This window comes from Triturus cristatus, chromosome 4_2, assembly GCF_964204655.1.
Source record: "Triturus cristatus chromosome 4_2, aTriCri1.1, whole genome shotgun sequence".
Classification (NCBI taxonomy): Eukaryota; Metazoa; Chordata; class Amphibia; order Caudata; family Salamandridae; genus Triturus; species Triturus cristatus.
Genome location: NC_140586.1, coordinates 419,092,870 through 419,111,575, shown reverse-complemented (window position 1 = coordinate 419,111,575; position 18,706 = coordinate 419,092,870). Strand labels below are relative to the sequence as shown.

The window sequence follows — 18,706 nt, the reverse complement described above, 5'->3', positions numbered from 1 at the left end:
ATGTAATAGTGAGCCTTAAACCATGAAAATGTTTTCCATTTACCCAGCAAAGGATTGCATAACAGTAAAATAGTTTACATAAGTACCCCACCTCTACAGTAATTTACACTTTATTTGTTCTGTTGTTCCCCTTTCAGCCCTAAATGCAGTAAAACCATGGAGTTTTGTTTGAAGTGTCTTATTTAATTAAAACTAATTCAAGCAAATCAATGAGTAACATACTCTAGGTTGCTGCATTGAGTGGGGCATACTTTATCGACTGTCTGCAGTGCATGCCATGAACAATTTCCTATTCCAATTGAGTTTTTTCGAGAGGGTTTCCTTTTTAGAATTGTACGTTATGTGGTCGAGATTTTTCCACCGCAGTCGCAAAACCATTCCATACAATGGAACATCCTCTTAGCTCAGAGCCTGGTCACACCATACTCAGAAGAAACATGCTGACTGTTTGTTACATGCAAACCATCGGTGATAGCATCTTAAAGACCAGCTGCAACCTGACTTGCTTTCTTGCATCCTCCTAACATTTAGCTTTTATGACTATTTAATTTGAAAGCATATTGGAGCCTCATCGAAGACAGGTGATGGCTATTAACAACCTATGTATTCTAATTCTGCCACAGATATTATTTTAACCACACTGATGTTTAGTTTACCAAGCCTACTAACCTTTGCATTCAGGCCATACCCTAGTAAAGATGAGGCCATTAATCCCTCATTGGTTCCTTAAAAGGGGACTGCATATTCAAGCATTGGCATAGCTAATAGGTCTCATCTGTGAGACCTATGGGCTTTGCCAGTGGTTTCGCCCCACGCTGCACAGCATCCCTGATCCATTTTTTACACTAGGCATGGGTGAGCTGAAGCAACGGGACAAGAGACAACCAAGGTGTGGGAAGCAACACGGGGTTGTGTGGGGGGGCAGGGAGGGTGCACAAAAGCAACAGAGGGAGGGAGATGGGACACGGAAGCAAAAAGAGAAGGGTACAGGATCTGGAAACAACATAGGACATGGAAGCAGAACTATAGAATCATCAACGTGGCAATTTGAGTTATTCAATGGTATAAAATCTTGTTTAAGATAACTTAGCAGTGATTCCTTAAATTTCTAAAGAAGATCTATTGCATGTGGCTTAGTGCCCGATATCATCCATCGACGGCATTGGAAATGAGGAGTGATTGATTCACATTGCTATTTTGATTCTGATTATATATTTAAAAGTTATTATCCCTAAAGAAGTAACGTGGTAGTCATGAAACGCATATTGGTATTTTTTTATGTGATACTATGACTTGCATAAAGGAAATTAATTTCTTCAAAAATCGAACAGTTTTGTGAAGCCTCATTTCTCTCATTGAATTTAACTGATTAAGAGGTTGTGCATACCTGGTGGAGGAAGGTATTTTTGCCGGTGGCAGAAATTGATGAAGAAATTGATGAAATGCCTTATTGCGATAGCAAATATATCGATCTGGCAGAGTGGTGAGAGGCTTCGCCAAGTTCTTCCTTGTTGTCCGCTTCAGTCACCCCCAAAAAACAAACCTCCTGACCTCAAGCTTACCATCTTGTGCCTCTTGTTGGCGAACGGTGGCCGACTTCTTTTGCAGATGGCCATAGATCACTTTGAAAAAGTAGATCCTGGATTCTGAACTATCATTAGTCTCTAACTTTCCTGAGGAAATCTCCCTTCTCATCACAGAAACATCTTGATTAAAGTGAGAACATCTCCTTTAGCAAATGAAGCATTCTAACTACTCCCTCCTCAGAGATAGGGAAAGGGCTATTGTTGAAGATATTTTATCATAACATCAAAGGAGACTTGGGACCGATTCTGGCTCTGGGGCGACTGAGTTGGTATCTCAAGTAAGCTAAGTTTAAAATGTTGACACCACTGACTGCAGGATTTGCAAGAAGTACAAAATGTTTGTTATTTTTTGAAGACTTGCCTTTTGGATGTGCCTTGGGCCCATGAGTCTTTACAGAAATGGTGGTTTGGTAAAACCCCATCTGGTTTGCCTTTTCCTACTATACAATCCGCTATCAAGAGCTTCTTCTTCAGCGAAGTAGCAGAGAAGCTTTTCAACTGCGAACATGGAGTTATGTGAGCTAGGGTTCCCATTTATTAAGACAGAATCGTGTCTTGGTCCATGCCAGCACCTTCAGTTTATAGGAGCAATTCTAGAGACCATCCAGCTTGTATCATTCCCGCCTCAGCAGAAATTGTTTAGCACAGTCCTCTTACCATATCCATGTGCTTTAAGTAAGGTCTATCAATCAAGTTTTGGTACTGAGCTGTAGATAGTGGAATTGGTCTGCCAGCAGCTCATGTGGCAGGGAAGGGGAACTCTATTGTGGACTTATCAAGCAGACTTTCCTGTGCCAGTCAGAAGTTGGTGCTGCAGCATAAATTGGCAGGCCAAAGATTAGACTCTTTGATCACACCAAAGATGATTTTTTTTTTTCACCAAGAAGAAATGGAATTGCAGCTCGTTTTTCACTGGAATTTCCCAAGAGGGACCTTTAGGAGATGCTCTGTTTGGACCCTGGACATTTAATTGCATTATGCATTACTGTCTGCCCATCTCCTTCATACATTCATTAGAAAGATCTGCTTCTAAGGCACATCTCATTCTGATCACCGCAGATTGAGTGAATCTTCATTTGTATCCAGAGATTCCCAGCAAATGTGCACTCCTTCACATTCCTTCGTTAGTGGAAAATCGTCTGAGTCAAAAAATCTGTTCAACCCAAACTTTCTGACACTAAATTTGATTGGCTTGACTTGAAAGGTTAGACTTTTGCGTGAATACCTGCAGAGGTGTTGGCGATGTTGCTGACTTCAAGGTGCCCTTCTGTCAGCATTGTCTTTACGAGCAGGTTGGCAATATTTCTAACTTGGTATGCTAGTCAGCTCACTTCAAAATCAGAAAACTCAACTACATAAGTTTGCAGAATTCTTAGTAGAGAGGAGACTTCACATAAGCACTGTAAATGGCAATTTGGCAGCTATTTCTTCATGTATTTATTCATCTTTTAAGTGTTGTATATGCATCCAGTTGTTTCTAGACTTTTGAAAATGGTGGCAAAAGAAGTTCCATCCACTCCCCTTTTAGCCCTCTCCTTGGTATTTAAGCCTAGTTCTTATGCTCTTGATAGGTCCTCTACTCGAATAGTTTCTTTCCTGTTCACTTAAAATGTTTTCTTGGAAATTGGCCTTCCTATAATAAATAACTCCTGCTAGAAGGGTCAGCGAGTCATTCCAGATTAAGCACTATACACGTGCTAATGAACAACAACGATTTAGCTTTTTCTCAAGAAATAAATTATGCTCAAAGTTAATCGTTCCTTCTGAAAAGTTTCTTCAGAACTCCATGCTAACCAGGTGATTTCTCTACCTTCATTTTTTCTTTCTCCTTCTCAAACCTCCAAGGTGGAAGAGAGGCTATATAGATTGGAATCTAGAAAGGTTATTGGCCCTTCAGAACTGTTATTTGGACTCAACAACAACTTATTTTTATCAGCTTGGAAGAATTTGAAATGGACATTGCTGACTGGAGAACACTTGTTCGAGTTAGCTGGCAAGTGTCGAACAGACTGTTCCCCCCGCTCATTTATGTAGTGTTCCAGTTCAGCTGGTCTTAAAGTAATCTACTCAATTACTGCATCAGTTCATACTTTTTAAACACTGACCCATCACCACAAACTGACTTGAGCTTTGAAGTGACTGCAAAGTTACACTGAGTACTATACAATATTAAAAGAGCAGAAAGGGAGTAATGAATAGGGATGCGCTTAGGCTCAAGAGACTATAAAATGTAGCGTATAATAGTGTACTAGAAAGAACAAAGAAACCTATCCACCACACCTAATATCTGTTTAACAGTACGGACCCTTGAACAGACCTTTTTTTTGTCTTGGAAATGTGCTTTTCCACAAAAAGGGAAAAGAAGAATCCAAGATACCGAAAATGATTGACCTGCAAAAAGATGGAGCCTTCTGAGCTGTCCTCCAAAGGTCTTGAAACTTTCGCCTCTACAAACATTCAGACTTTCGCACTACTAACTTTTTTTAAGAGTCCTAAAACAACTCCTGTTAATACACCACCTCACTGCCCAATCACCTAATCTTGCTATGAGTCTGCATTACTGCTATTTATACACACCTTATGCTTCTTCTGCCTTCCTTCTTTATACCACAAGTAAATGTAATCATCTGCTACAATTGTGTTCTATCATGCTATCTTACTCTAGACATCTGGTTTTTAAATGTCCCTCTGATCTGTGGGCTTTTGTTGCTCATGTCTTTCACCCAAGCCCTCCAGTTTTTGACTTTATACTCTTTCATCCCCCTCCCAGCCCACTAGACTTCTCTTTCCATTATTTTCGTACAGCTTGCTGAAGCTCTTTGGCCTGGTCATACATATTACAAACTTAATTAACTAAAGGAAAGATTTTTACTGTTGCGTCGCCATTAGAGCCGAGGAGTGTGTTTTTTAATATATATATTTTATCACTTAACCCGCCTCGGGCCTGCCCCCACCTCCCTCCTGCCAATCCTGTTACACCACTTTGGCAGGGGATGGGCTCGCTACTGGTTTTTTAGCCTGTCCGCTTCTTTTTAAGCAAATGATTCAGATTAGACAAAAAATGCAATAACCAATGAAAAGTCTGCTGGGCATTAGAAAAACTGTAGCACTGCTCTGCTTACTTGAGCAGGATCTCATTTGTCCAGCTCCAAACACTAAGGCTTGCTAAAAGTGCTGTGGGCAAACTCTTTTGCACATCAAGCAACCAGATGATGAAAGTGCCGTCTAACACCCATTCTAACATGTTGAGATGTGCTGTCACTGAATGCCTTCACGAAGAAGTAGGTTTATAAACCTTTCTCTGAATTTTAGGTAATATTTTTCTGTGTAAGTTCTGAAAAACCAGAGGGTTTAGCCATTGCAGTAGAGAAATATTCAGTTGAACCACTCGTGACAGTTTAAATAGCCATTAGGTCAAAGGAATCTCTGCCTAAATCTGTTAATGCTCATTTCTAGGCCAGGCTACAATTACAACCTATGAAACCAAAATTGCACTTATGATGACTTGTACCACTGATTTCGCAAAACAACAAAGATATCCAGCGGGCCGTAGAAGATAACCGTGTGGTTCAAAATATAAATTACCTGCTCCAAATAGTTGGTAATTTACTCTCTATGTCTTATACTTTTTTGTTTGCTGATAAACTGTTCGAGTCTGTGGAGGGGGGAGGGATTTGACGAGTCGCAGATAGGCTGTCCTGTTTTCAGTGTTTATATTTTTTGTAGATTTCAGAGTTGTTTTCTCAGTGTTTTTCACACCTTTTGAAATTGGTGCTTATCATTGATTATTCAGCACCCTAACTCACAAAATAGATAAAACTGTTTTTTCCAGTGTTTACAAAATATTTTGTGGTTTTTGCAGTGATTGTTATAAAGTACATATTTATTATAAAGGAGAAGTAATGGGGGTTCGTAGTATCTTACCATTAAGTCTGATGGACTTATGTTAGACCATTTTAAGCATGGAAAAACATGTATTGTAACTTTCACTCACACTGACCTTAATACCCTCTCTATCCTCGCATTACCTCTTGCACTCACTCCGCCAGGACTTTGTTTGGTTTATATGACTAAGTAAGAGTGCTATATTTACATGTTATTACACACATTCCTGGACACAGTTTGGGTTATGTACCTACTTCTTACTGAATACTGTGGCCCTGTTAGGGTTGTCAATCCTGCCAACAGCATAGCACCTTGTGAAACCATTACAATTTTAAATTACACTAGATTAATTGGTAGCCCTGTATTCTAAGGCTCCTGAAACTTGATGCTTTAAGCATGCTCGCCACTGCTTATCTACACTCTTTGCCTGACAACATTAAGATGGTGCTGTTGTTGTGTGTACATCCGCACCTGTCAAGTGTTCCCCAGGGAAAATTTCTCACTTTAATCAGTCCTTCTCTTTTAGTTGATATCGCACTGTATTCTAGGACTTACAACTTTGCTGTTAACTTTGTAACCATGGGCTCCAAAGCCCCAGCAGTAAAGTGCAGTTGGGTAAAAAGCCAGAATTAACTGAAGGTATCTCAAATAACAAGGCAATTTTGTTGGGATGTGGAAAGATTTTTCCTGATTTGACTGCTATTTATATTCATAGTGACATCCCTCTTTTCACAGGTATCCTGTCACTACACCATGAATGTTTAAATCCTGGGGTACTTTGCAAGTGACCTGCTATCAATACTGATTTTGTTTGAAAAGGGGGCTAAAGTATCAAAGGGATTTACCCGTTCTGTGTCTGTGGGTATATATGATAGTTCACATTGGCCAAGATTTGTATGAGCCAGCCATATCACTAGTCAGTGGAAGTATTAAAAACAGCCAAAATAGCAAGCATAATTTGAGTATTTATAGGTTCTCTACAATGTATTAAGTCATTTGCTCATACTTCAAACCTGCTTCAAAACCCTGCCTCTTTAATCCAAGCACAAAAAACTGGAGGAAACCAAAGGATGAAACCATATTTTAATGACAACCCTTAACAACAAAACAGTAGCAGAATAATCCTAGACCAGTTTTCCTTGCAGCTACCTTGTATAACAAAGTTACATTGTGTTGGCCCCTTCATAAATAAATACAAATGAGTCATTCTCTCTCATTCCTTTCTTTAAATGGCATATTAATTTGTGGTTGTGCAGGTGTTTATCAGTGTTGATATGTTGTGGGGCATTATTACTTATTACCACTTTAAACCTAAAGCAGGATAGCCTAGCAACAGGCACACATAATAGATGATTGGCTGAAACATTTTGTGTACATGCTTTAGGCTTCCACAAAGCAATGGTCAAGACGATGAGTGCTGCTTTGAAGATTCCACATTTTGGTTATTGTGACGAGATTGACTTGACGCAGCTGGCCCAGCTAAGAAATGAACTGAAAGCTGTAGCGGAAACTCGGGGCATTAAACTCTCCTTTATGCCATTCTTTATAAAGGTGAGTGCATCCCTGTGCCAATTCTACATGCCACGGTTTACCAAAAGTAGCAAGACCTCTTCAGTTTCTCCCCTTGCAGAACTGCACCTACCTGCTTTCACAGAGCGTCCTTTTCTGAGTCTTTTGGGGATTCAAACTGGTGAAAATGTGTGCTAATTCGTCCCTTTAATGATAATTCCTTCCCTTCCATAACATGTAGTGAATAACCATGTGTGATATAAAGCTCCTTCGTGTTGACACCAGGCTTCCTTCTTTGTCTTTCTGCAACCTGCCTAACGTTCTCCTATTGCATGATTGAAGTTTTAACCATTTAGTCTTGCTAGTCATCTACTATTTAACCATGCTGAAATGGAATGTCTTTGCAGCACCACCTATCTGTCCAGGTTATAGAAACTCCAGGAGGGCATGAGGTCCAGTCTGCCACTTAGTAATGTGTAGTGGCCCCATGGAAACAGCATATTGCTAGCTCTAGAACGTGACAATGGGTGTCTCACCTTGATTCCTTCTGACCACTTCCTATCCTGTTAGTTTTATGTAGCAGCAGTCAGTCTGGCCACCCATTAGTTTAGCACTCTCGGTTTCAAGCTGTGTGTAAACTGAAAGACACACATTTGAATTGCAGACATAAATGACTTGTATTATTGGATCTTTCAAGGTTCATTATTTGAGTAACATTAACATGGGAAATATTAACACATTAATACCAGTGCTGAACATTAATACCATGGCTGAACTATCGTTGTAAGAGCACTCCAAAAATAAATAATTAGAAAATGTCAAACAGTGCATTTACACCTGCATTCTATTCAGGCTGGGCTTTGGCACAGTAATGTTGCATTCAGTAAATGCTGATATCACGTGGTGCGGCGTTCCCTCCCCATTGGAAGTTCCATATCACAAACTGGAGAGAAACATGGTAATAGTAGATTACTTCCATTGCTCCAAGTTGAAAAACTCATAATTCATTGTCTTTTTCCCTACACAAATTTAGTGAAGTTATAAAATGGCGTCTGCACGCAAATCTGGATCACGTAGTTGAAATGAGCAGTAATTTTAAACATGTAATCCAGGTTTGTGTGCAGACTCCATTTTGTACTATAATGGGGATTACCACTATTCTGAGAATCTATTTAAAAGAGTGCGGTCTGTAAACTAGGTCTAGTCAAGCCTCTCACCTTCACTGTGGTTTGAAACTAGTGTAGAATCCTATTATTCAGTTTACACTTGGGACGCATGTGAAGACATATGTGCCTTTTTGGTTTCCAATTAGAAATGTTATTAGCAAAGCTGGCAGTGAAATTCTTCTCTTAAAGAGGCCTCTATGTTCAAACTGTGCTCACATTGTCATTTATTTGGTGGAAAATGCACTTATTAAACTATAGTGATAATTCACTCATGTACAGTTGTGTGTGCGGAAATCTGTTGTACCTGTGTTTTGCTCCATACATCACAAAAAAATCTAATATGTTATGCATTCTGTTTACAGGCAGCATCGCTGGGGCTGTTACATTACCCGGTGCTTAATTCATCGGTGGATGAAAATTGTCAAAATATCACATACAAGGTTTGTACAATAAGGAATGTATCAAATAATTTGAATAGTGGCATCCCACGTAAATTCAACTGTTGGAATTAAATGATGACATTAGTCGACTTTTAACTACTTTATGCTGTGTTATAACTACGAGTATATTCAATTGATAGAATACAATGGCATTAGTTTCTTTACATATTTTATACCACTTTTTATGGGTCGCAGATCTTGATATCTAATGCTAGACTTACTGCGTAACAGCAGCATTATCCGAGTTATCATTACTTGTAATCGCCTGTGTGCCTGGGTTACAAGATCTATCCATGATTACTGATATGATTCCTGCACTTCTAAGACACTAGACTCGACATCAAAGGCTGTAACACAAGAGTAGCCGTGTCCAGATTCTGAGTTTGAGGATGAGGGATGTATCTGAATTTTCCTAATATGCAGTATGTGGGTTCTTCATGATAGTCCCTGAATAGTGATCTTTTAAAAGTAGCACAAGAAGCATTCACTAACAAGTACAATTTTGAATGTAGAAACACAACTGGTGTTGGGCAGAGAGGAGGAAGTTGAGGGGCATGTTGTTGGCACCCTGGTACTCTTCTGATCAGCAGTATGGCCTCTGTGCTGCTTGTTGGCAACTTTTTAATCGACTTTTGCCGTAGTACAATCATAATGGATTAGCCAGGTGTTGATGATCTGAGTTTATTTGCAGCTGCTTTAAAAGGTATTTCTGCACAACTTGTGGGGTTTCTTTTTGGGAAGAAAATATTAATTTGATTTATTTAATTGTTGCTAAATATGACATGGATGGATATTAACTAATGGTAATGGTTTTATGAGGCATTTCTGTGCAATACAATTTAACATTATAAATGATAGAACAAAATACAAAACTCCTCCATAGGATTTTAGCAAATTCTCAAATGTTCAGTTTTGCCAACTTATGTGCAGCTTTTGGCATAGATGGCTAGTGTCACAAAAATGTTGTAAATCATTGGACTGTATTTCCATATACACAGTACAGAGAGAATTGCGATTTTTAAATGATTCACAAAAGCTATCGCACGTTTTCGCAAAGTAATAAACTTTACAGACTTGGTATGACTTGACAACATTTTTATACCTACTTCTGTTTCTCTTGACCCAGGTTTTGTGATTGTCCACAGTGTGGAAAACCTGCATGCTCACGGTTAAAAGAAATGCACTTGGCAACATTTTTCCCATATTTTTGCCACAGGGAAAACAATCTGCTTGTGCAAACTTATAGAAATTGGGGCAATGGGGTTACTTTGCCTCTATTCTGCACCATTTATGCCAGAGTCTTTCAGGCATACATTGAGAAGTTCAAATAACTATATGAAAGGCATAGCAACTAATGGCAGCTTCGCTGCCCAGTCTCTCTTCCAGTTCACGCTAACTTGGATTTACATATCACACAGACCTCGTACCGTACAGTATACATATATCTTGAATGTTTGAGTGCAACTGGGAATAGCTAGCAGAACACCTCGACAAATAAGTTATAAGTGGATAGAGTCAGACGAAGTTGGGGCAGGAGGGAGGGATGGGATAGTTGCATTCATATGATACACAATTCTTTTCTATTATGTAGCAATTATGCTGCAGTGCTCTGGGACACAGACTAATTTGGACTGTATACTGACAAAATTATATGGCAAACATGGACCCAATTGGAAACGTCAGGCCTCTGGATGCACAGGGTTATGTTATTGTATGCTTAATAACCCTCCTTCCCCCCCCCCCCCCCCAGCCCAGACTGCACTGCGACTTTAATGTGATGCATAAATGTGTGTAATTGTACTAAGTTGTAACTAACGGGATGAAAACAGAAAATTAATAAAATATGTTTACAAAAAAATAATAAATGAAAGTCATAGCAAATGTTTGTGAATGACCACTAAGTTGTAACTCTAGTTTCCATGCAGATCTTCTCCTAGGTTAAAGCAAAATATGCATGCATTATTGTCCGCAGATTGAGATTATTTTTTTTCGCTGATCAGGCTCAACATTTTTAGAGATATTCTACTTTCATACATCCAAGCTATACATACTTTCCCATAACGTTTGTCAGACGCAAAATAGAATTTGAGATCTCTGGTACATGGGATCTAAATGTGCTTCTCTTTCCATAATCCTGATGTCTTCTACTGACTCCAATCTTTCCTGATTGCTCCAGGGGCTTACATTTTGTCCCATTTTCCACTACTCACTCAGTTTTCCACTCTGTACCTTTGTTCCTATTTTTTTCTGCCAGCTGTATTCCATGCATTCTTTTTTTTTGCTTATTACACATTTTTCTTTAAGCAACATGGGTCTCACCAATTGAATGTCGGGGATGTAGTGCTCTGCTATGAACATATTGGCACAAAGCCCCTTCACCCAGATATCCCAGAGATCCTAGATACACTAAGGCCAATTTGTTCCAATGCTGAAGCGTGCCTTTGCTGCAAAATTCCTCTTTATTCAAGTGATCTTCCTGGGGTAATCCCTTTTTTCCTGATAGTTAAAGGGATAGGAAAAAGAAAATCCCAATGGGGCACCCCAGTTATCATGTTGTAATTGTTTGCTATTGATAAGTTGGGATGTTTTCTTGTGCTTAAGTTATGCATGCTGATGTGAAAACTGGCTGAGAGTTTTAGAAAAGAACATCTAGTTTTCTGCCACCCATCTGCCTCATGTTTAGAATGCACTAAAGGCCAGACTCCGCAAACTGATGAAGATTTTATAGGAAAGGAAGTTGTGCTGAGAAGAGTCTTAAACTCCCTTCAGAATCTGTGCATAGACCTCTTAGCTTTCAACGAAAATGTGGAGGTTCGTTTGGGTGTTAGACGGGCAGACCAGGATCCAAGAGAGGGAGAGTGAGCTAGAAATGGTAGTTCAAATTCCTTGGATTATTGACTTAAATGATATATAAGCCTGTGTGTTTCCTGGTGGCGCGGGACATGTAAATTACTCTCTGGGAGACGAACACTCAAAATCTAGAGGGCGCTCTTAAACCTGTGTGTTTCCCGGTAGGGTGTGTGTGGGACACGCCCGAACTAAGAGCAGGCCTGACTGCGTCCAGTCGAGACTGGACTAGGCCCCCCTCTAAAATCTTCCTCTTAACATCTGAGGATTGCACAAGCTCTTGAGGACAAGATGGGAAAATTTAAAATAACCCCTGGTGGGGCACAACTCGACAACAGGTCCCGATTCTGTCCAAATCCTGACAGAGTAAGTCATGCATATTATAATTTCTTTCCTCTGCTGTGGATGCGTTGAGTGACAATCTCCAATGTGGAGGAAGTACTTGCCTCACAGGGGCGGATGGATGAACCTTTTCCCCTACCTGCTTGTGGTATTTCCAAATCAGTTCCTTTACCAGTTGACGCTGCTGTGTCGGGGCTCCATTCTATCCTTAGTGCTCCGTCGTTGAGCGGCGGAAGGATGCACAAATGTAGTTCAAGTGCAGGCCTCAGTGTACCAATCAGTGCACCAATCATTTGCGGAGGGAACTTCATCTGTGAAGGTTTCCAGGGTAGATTTAGCACCTGACTCCCTCCTGCCCTCTTGCCAAAAGGAAAAAAAGGGAGTGGACTGCATGAAAAGGTACTCACTGCAAATACACCCATCAGTGAGGGCATCCCCGCTACATCATTGAAAACTCATATTAAGAATGCGATTCAAGACTCCGTGGACAAACTTTACATTAAACTGAACTTTATGATTAAGGGACTATTTCAACCTATGGAGCAACATTTAGGAAATATCAAGCAAGTGAAGAATGATCTTCAAGGGGTCCATTTTATGATCACTCATCCTCACCATGGGGGGGGTTTACACCCGACTTGTTCAGAGGGTAACCTGTCCAATAATAGCCTGGGAAAGGGTGCCTTAGGAAGTTTAGTTTAGGAGGGCACTTTGGATAGGAGCAAGGACATGTCTTTGAGGGAGACTGCTCATTCAGTTTCATCGGCTTCTGTCCTGTGCTAGCTCTTTTTTTGTTTCTCAATATCGTTCAGTATACTCAAAGACTGAGGGTATTATAGATTTGTCGCCTGCTGCTGATTTACGGCATTAGTGAGTCCTACGTTCAGCTAAAAAATAAGGTGACCCATTGAATTGGCTCACACTCCAATCTAGTCCCCCATATATATATGAGCTGATGGTGAGAAGAATGAGCTGGCTGGGGAAAGATGTGAAAGCCTTCGAAGGGGACTGCGTGGTGGTCAACTTCAATTGCCCTACGGAAGCAGCACACGTTTTGGCTGCTATTTGCTCCTTTAGACTTGGTAAACTGTCTTCAATTCAGGCCCTGACATAGGGTTTCTTCTACATTTTTCCAGCACCCTGAACACAAGTGGGTCGCCCCCCTCTCTTCCCGCCTACAAAGCTTCCCACAACCATGTCTTTGGCGATTGCTAATCAATTTGCTCCTTTGAGTTCTTTGGAATTTCATGATTGACTTGAACATCTTGATTCATCACTTACGCTAGACATTCCACTTGTTGATTGTTCTTTTGTTCATTCCCCGGCAGGCCCCGCTGTGCGTAATTTAACGATTTTAACTTAAGCTGAAATATCACTGGTCTTGCCTCCAAATTGAGTGACCCAAAGTGGCATTTATTTATCAGAAAGTTCAATGTGATATGTTTACAGGAATCATGGGAGTCTTGAATTGTTTCTTTTTGGAGAGTCATAAAACGTAATGTATCCCGGCTGCCTATTTGAAATTGGGTAGTACTAAAGAGGGACTTATGATTTATGTTTCACATGAAGTTAGAGGGTCTGGCTCATTTGTACTACAAGCTTTAAGAATAATTTTGCCTGGTCCCCCAGCATTATATTTATTGCATTTCTTTAATGTGAAATCACAGTCACAGAATTCTTCTAATATTCAATTCCTTGTTTCTTTCATTGAATCACTACCTGGAAAAGGAGATGGATTGTCCAATTTAATAATTGCTGGGGATTTTAAGATATATATTTAAGTGAGAGCCCCCTTGATTCCTTAATTAATTTTTTTGTAGGATCCTAAAAGGTTTACATATGAAACACTCAAGATACACAGCTAAAAATTATCTCAAATAATAATTATCTAGTCTTCTCTCTGGATAAGTTGGCTAACTCCCCAGAATCGCAAATTCTCCCTACTTTTACTGCCAGGGGCTGTTTCACATTTCTAGATTTAATCTTTGTTATTTTCCCTATTTTCTTATTGATATTTATTTTTAACATATCACATAGTGTTTTTAGTGATCAGAACCAGGTTTAGCTTACCCTAAGATGATGGTAGCCCATTTTAACTAGAGTCCAGGGATCATCAGAAGTCTATTCTCCAACTAATCAGGGTAGGCGCTGAAGGTGGGCGATGGTGGAGACTGAACACTTGAAACAAACTTTGTTTCGTAGCTATACGCCGGATTTTGCCATCTGTTTAGACTTAATGCTAGTAATCAGGCAATCATAACATCCTTCGTAAATATTTTGGATAAGGTAGTAGTGCTTTTACATCTCCTAGTAATTAACTCTATCCACCCCATTCCCAAATGGTTTGATTAGAGATGTTCCAAGGCCTTACGAACCCTAAAGAGTGCACTAAAAGCTAACTCCAGAGATAGCGAGCTTGTTGCAACTTGCCATTTGAACTATAGGTCTGAGCTAAGAAGGTGCAAATATGCCATGAGGGAACAAGCTTGGGATGATTTAGCTTAAGCAAGCACTCAACTTTTTGGCACATTGTTAATCAACCATGTTTTGCATTGACCGATAATGTTGCCTTATGCCATCATATTGCTGCTTACCAATGGGTCTCTCATTTGAAGGTATATAGAATTATTCAGCCCATGCTTAGGCAGTTGTCTTTTATATGCCAATTTCCGGGAGTTTGTATTTGGAATTTAATTTGGAGAAAGTCACCCAGGGAGTTTTATGACTAGCAAGCAATGAAGCTCCAGGTCCGGTTGGATTTCCCCCAGATTCGTACCTAAGTGACGTTGTAGTCTGGGCCCCAGTATTGACTGAGATCCTAAACGCGGTGGTCAGGGAGGGTTCCTCTCATGCTGGGTGCACCTCAGTTGTATAGTCCCGGTTTTCAAAAAGGGTGATACGGATAACCCACAATGTTACATACCTATATCCTTTATTGACTCAGGCATAAAGGTTCTGGAGTGAGTATTGATGGCAACACTACCCAGTTGGGCGGAGGAGAATAACATCATTTCAGACCTTCAATACGGTTTCAGACCAGGGAAGTCCACTGCTGACCACTGCCTGTACCTGGTTAACAGATCTGCAGTTGCTCGTCTCAAATCTATTCATCTGGCCTTTAAGGACCTCACATTAGCCTTCAACTGGGTAAACAGGATAGATTTTGGGGTATCCTTCTTGGGCCGAGTGTGGACCCAAACATTGTTTATTTTTTTAGGGAACTCCACGCTCTCACTTCAGCGTCAGTTCGGTATTTCTGTCAGAAGAGGGGTCCGTCAAGGGTGCATATTGGCCCCTTTTTTATTCTCCCTTTATAATAATGGCCTTGAAAAGACTTTGCTGGCGGCTAAGTTTTATTGTCCGCGTATAGGATCCTATGTGCTCCCTGTCTTGCTTCAGACAAATGTTGCGGTTTTGATGGCAAGGACTGCTAGGGGATTGCAAACCTTCCTGAATTCCTTTGCTGCCTTTATGGAGAAGCTTGATTTGGCAGTCAATTTTACTTAGTCCTTTGAGATCCCAGTTCGACCAAGATGCACGCTTTAACATTTGCAATCACCATTTCAAAGGTCAAGGCTTCCCATATCTGGGAGTTCTGTTCAATTCCAATGTCGCCTGGAACCCCCTAGTGGCAGCTAAGAATGCGGCGCCTACTAGATCTGTTGCCAACGTTTTTGCCTTTACATCTAGGCTTGGTAGTAAACCCCTTAAGGTCTTGGTGAAGTTTTACCATGCCAGGTGTATCTCTAATGTTTCATATGGAAGTGACCTCTGGGGCTATGTAGCATTTAGCTGCTTTCAGATCACTGAAACTAAATTTTTGCGGCAGTTAATATGCATTTCCCAAAGTACCCTGTCTCTGTGTGTTCATGAAGAGTTGGTTACTTGAGCGATTTTATTAGCTCTTCGTCCTTTGCTGGGTTGGATCAGGTTGTGGACCAAGGAGGAACTCAGTCTGAATAGATAGATTTTGAAGGATTATCTTTTGCTTGACCATGCTCTTAAAATCTCTTGGTTTAAATGGGTTAAGGATTCTTTCCTGCATTTAGGGAGGGGGAAGCGTTTTAACAACTATGAGAGCATAAGCTAATCTGGTAGAAAGTGGGCGAAGGACAACTTTTTAGTATGGAGATCCATATATAGAGAGGAGATTGAATTGTTGAAACCCATGCTTTGGGGCTATGTGTTGCAGACAACGACTCGGATGATCAAACCCTCTCTCGCCCTTGTTAAAAAAAATAGGGATCGTTTTATGCTGCACTTGTTGTTGGCTCTCCCCAGAGGATGTCCTGATCATGGATTTTTGGGTCTCTGCGGCTGCGACAATGTGTCTCTGCAGAACCTGTTACATTTTGAGATGTTTTGTAGATATTTTATTGAGCCTAGAAGAGCTTTATTATCCCGCTACAATAGGACATGGGATTCTTTCCAGTACGACCAGCACTCATATTTTTACAGATGTTGTCCCACGAATTTATAATTTTTTAATGTAGACGTGGAAAGTCTAACTGGAGTTTAAATATCAATATGAATTTTATCTTGTCTGTATTGTGAACTCATGTTTTATTTATTTTTTTATTTACATTTATGATTTGAAATGAAACAGAATTGTGTTAGAGACCATTGTGTTACAAAGCCTACATTGTTTTTTTTTGTTTTTTTCAGGCTTCTCATAACATTGGTATTGCTATGGACACGCAAGATGGTTTAACTGTACCCAATGTGAAGAATGTTCAAGCCAGCAGTATTTTTGAGATTGCTGCTGAAATAAATCGCTTGCAAATGTTGGGCTCTACTGGTCAGCTGGGAACAAAGGACCTTACTGGTGGGACATTCACTCTGTCCAACATTGGGACAGTGAGTATGGCAGTCATCTGTGTTGCAGAAAAGAAAAATCTGCATGAATAGTTATTCCAGCAAAATGCACGCAGCGGTGAAAAACATTTAGTAAACTCCGTTACGAAATGAGTTGCTGGATCTGTTTAAATTCTGATTATGTCAGCAGTCGTTAAACTTTCTTCTAATATAGAGTTTCTGTCCTCCTGGGTATGTTAACTTCGTTATTGTAGCGTTTTTCTATTTTTGTATCGAAATTAGGGGAAATGGCAGTCTGTGCTGGCTTGTATGTGTGCTTGCTTGGAATATTTTGTCGACTGTGGGTCCTTGTTGCATGCATTATCTTAAAATTGTGGATGATTAGCTTTTGTGGGCAATGTTTTTGAAGAAACCTTTAGAGATAAGGGGGATTGAATGCTGTAAAGATGCACACTACAAAAAGGGAGGAGGTGGCTAATTGAATGTGCTCTGTCTCTCTATTATGCCCAAATTGCACCTTGCAAATGAAAGATGTGTTGGGGAGGGAAACTACAAAAAATGTAAGTCAGTGGTATTTATAATTAAGTCAAGTGGTTCAGAGCCTGGTGAGGTGCTAGTTGGCCATTTTCCGCTGAGGAATACGCTGAGGAATACGAGCACCACGTTTGTTGGTAGCACCTGGGTGAAGCCTGAGTTGTGATTGGTGCAGTGGATTGATAATGTGAGCTAGCAGAATTGCCTTGGGAAGGGTGGTGTAATTAGAGGACAGAGGAAGCTCATGGCAACACTGAGGATAGTACCTGGGAGTGACGCTCTGCTTTCTAGCAGAGACAGTATGGTTAGCAGAGGTCATGCTCAGCACCCACTGTGAGTGGTAGTGCTGGGCGCTGATTACATTTCCAGATGCCACAAAGGCATCCTTGTGATTGAGAAACCCCAGATTGGCTTGAGCCACCAAGAATTGTGGTGGCTCGGGAAGGTTTGTGGGCTCTAGTCTGGGCTTGGTGAGACAGAGATCCACAGGGATCACACGTCAGTGGGCTTCTGAATAGGCCTTACTTTGGCACAAAGGTGGCCCCCCATGATGTTCAAGAAACATGGCAGGCAAAGAAAGACCAGCCAGGGCTATCTCTTTGCTTACAGTAGGGACAACACTCTGGCATGTGAGAAGAGTGATTCTGAAATAGGTGTCTTGACTATGGGCCTGAAGGAAATGATGGAGCCAAGGAATCCATATTAAAGAAATCAGCTGAAAAACATCCATGACTACAATGAAGTCAAGGTTGGAGAAAATGGAGCCCAAGGTTAGGGTGGTGGAGGCGAAAACAAGAGCTCTGGATACTAAGGTGTGCAGTCTGGAGAACATGGGATGGAGAAGCACACATAGAAAGATGTAGTTAAAGGGATTCAGACTTCGGCGTAATGGTCATTTTTAACAATAGATTATAGGCTTTGGACAATGTTTGGATAGGGGCTAATCTTAAGGTCCTAGAATTCCCATCTGCTGGATCTAAGACAACCGTGTGGTAAGTGATGCATTCTTTCTTTAGCCAATTTTTGCCTCCAAAGGAAAGTAGTAGTAGAGAGTCAGAATGCAGAATCGAATACTAATCCAAGAAGTTGTCCAAGGCATCAGCCAGGTGCACTATCATGGTAGTTTTGAACGATCAAGATCTCTGGGAACCTATTCTTCAGAAATCAGCCACTCTGTTTCCAGATTATAGCGCATGGACATAACGAGTAGTGCCAGGAATTCCAAGTTTTGCACAAATAACTGGTGGTTGCTGGTAATGCAGCACCAGTGTGGAACCATGCCAAACCAAAAATATTTGTCCGCAACAAAACGCTTTCTCTCGTATAATGGTTGCAAGAGCTTTACTGGAGGACTTAGCTTAGGACTTTTCCCCCACATAGTTACAAATGTAGTGACATGGGCATGATGGAAATAGTTATTTGTTCTGATTTATTGGTTAGGGTTATGGTCCTTTCCTCTCTCGCTGCTTAACCCTCCTTTTGTCCCATTTTTTTGCCCAATGTTTTACTGTGCTTTACCCTCCTTTTCCTTCCGCTAAATGCCATCCTTTTTTTATTTTGGAGCGGATTTAGAGAGCAATAC

General features: G+C 40.6%; 1 protein-coding gene across 1 annotated transcript in view; it reads left to right on the top strand.

The window, feature by feature from the left end:
- DBT (dihydrolipoamide branched chain transacylase E2) overlaps positions 1-18,706 on the top strand; it is a 160,401-nt gene that overhangs the window by 116,300 nt on the left and 25,395 nt on the right. Inside the window, exons 7-9 of the mRNA XM_085601896.1 lie at positions 6,856-7,022; positions 8,509-8,586; positions 16,441-16,632. Coding sequence (XP_085458022.1) covers positions 6,856-7,022; positions 8,509-8,586; positions 16,441-16,632 — 437 coding nt within the window. The remainder of the gene's footprint in view (positions 1-6,855; positions 7,023-8,508; positions 8,587-16,440; positions 16,633-18,706) is intronic.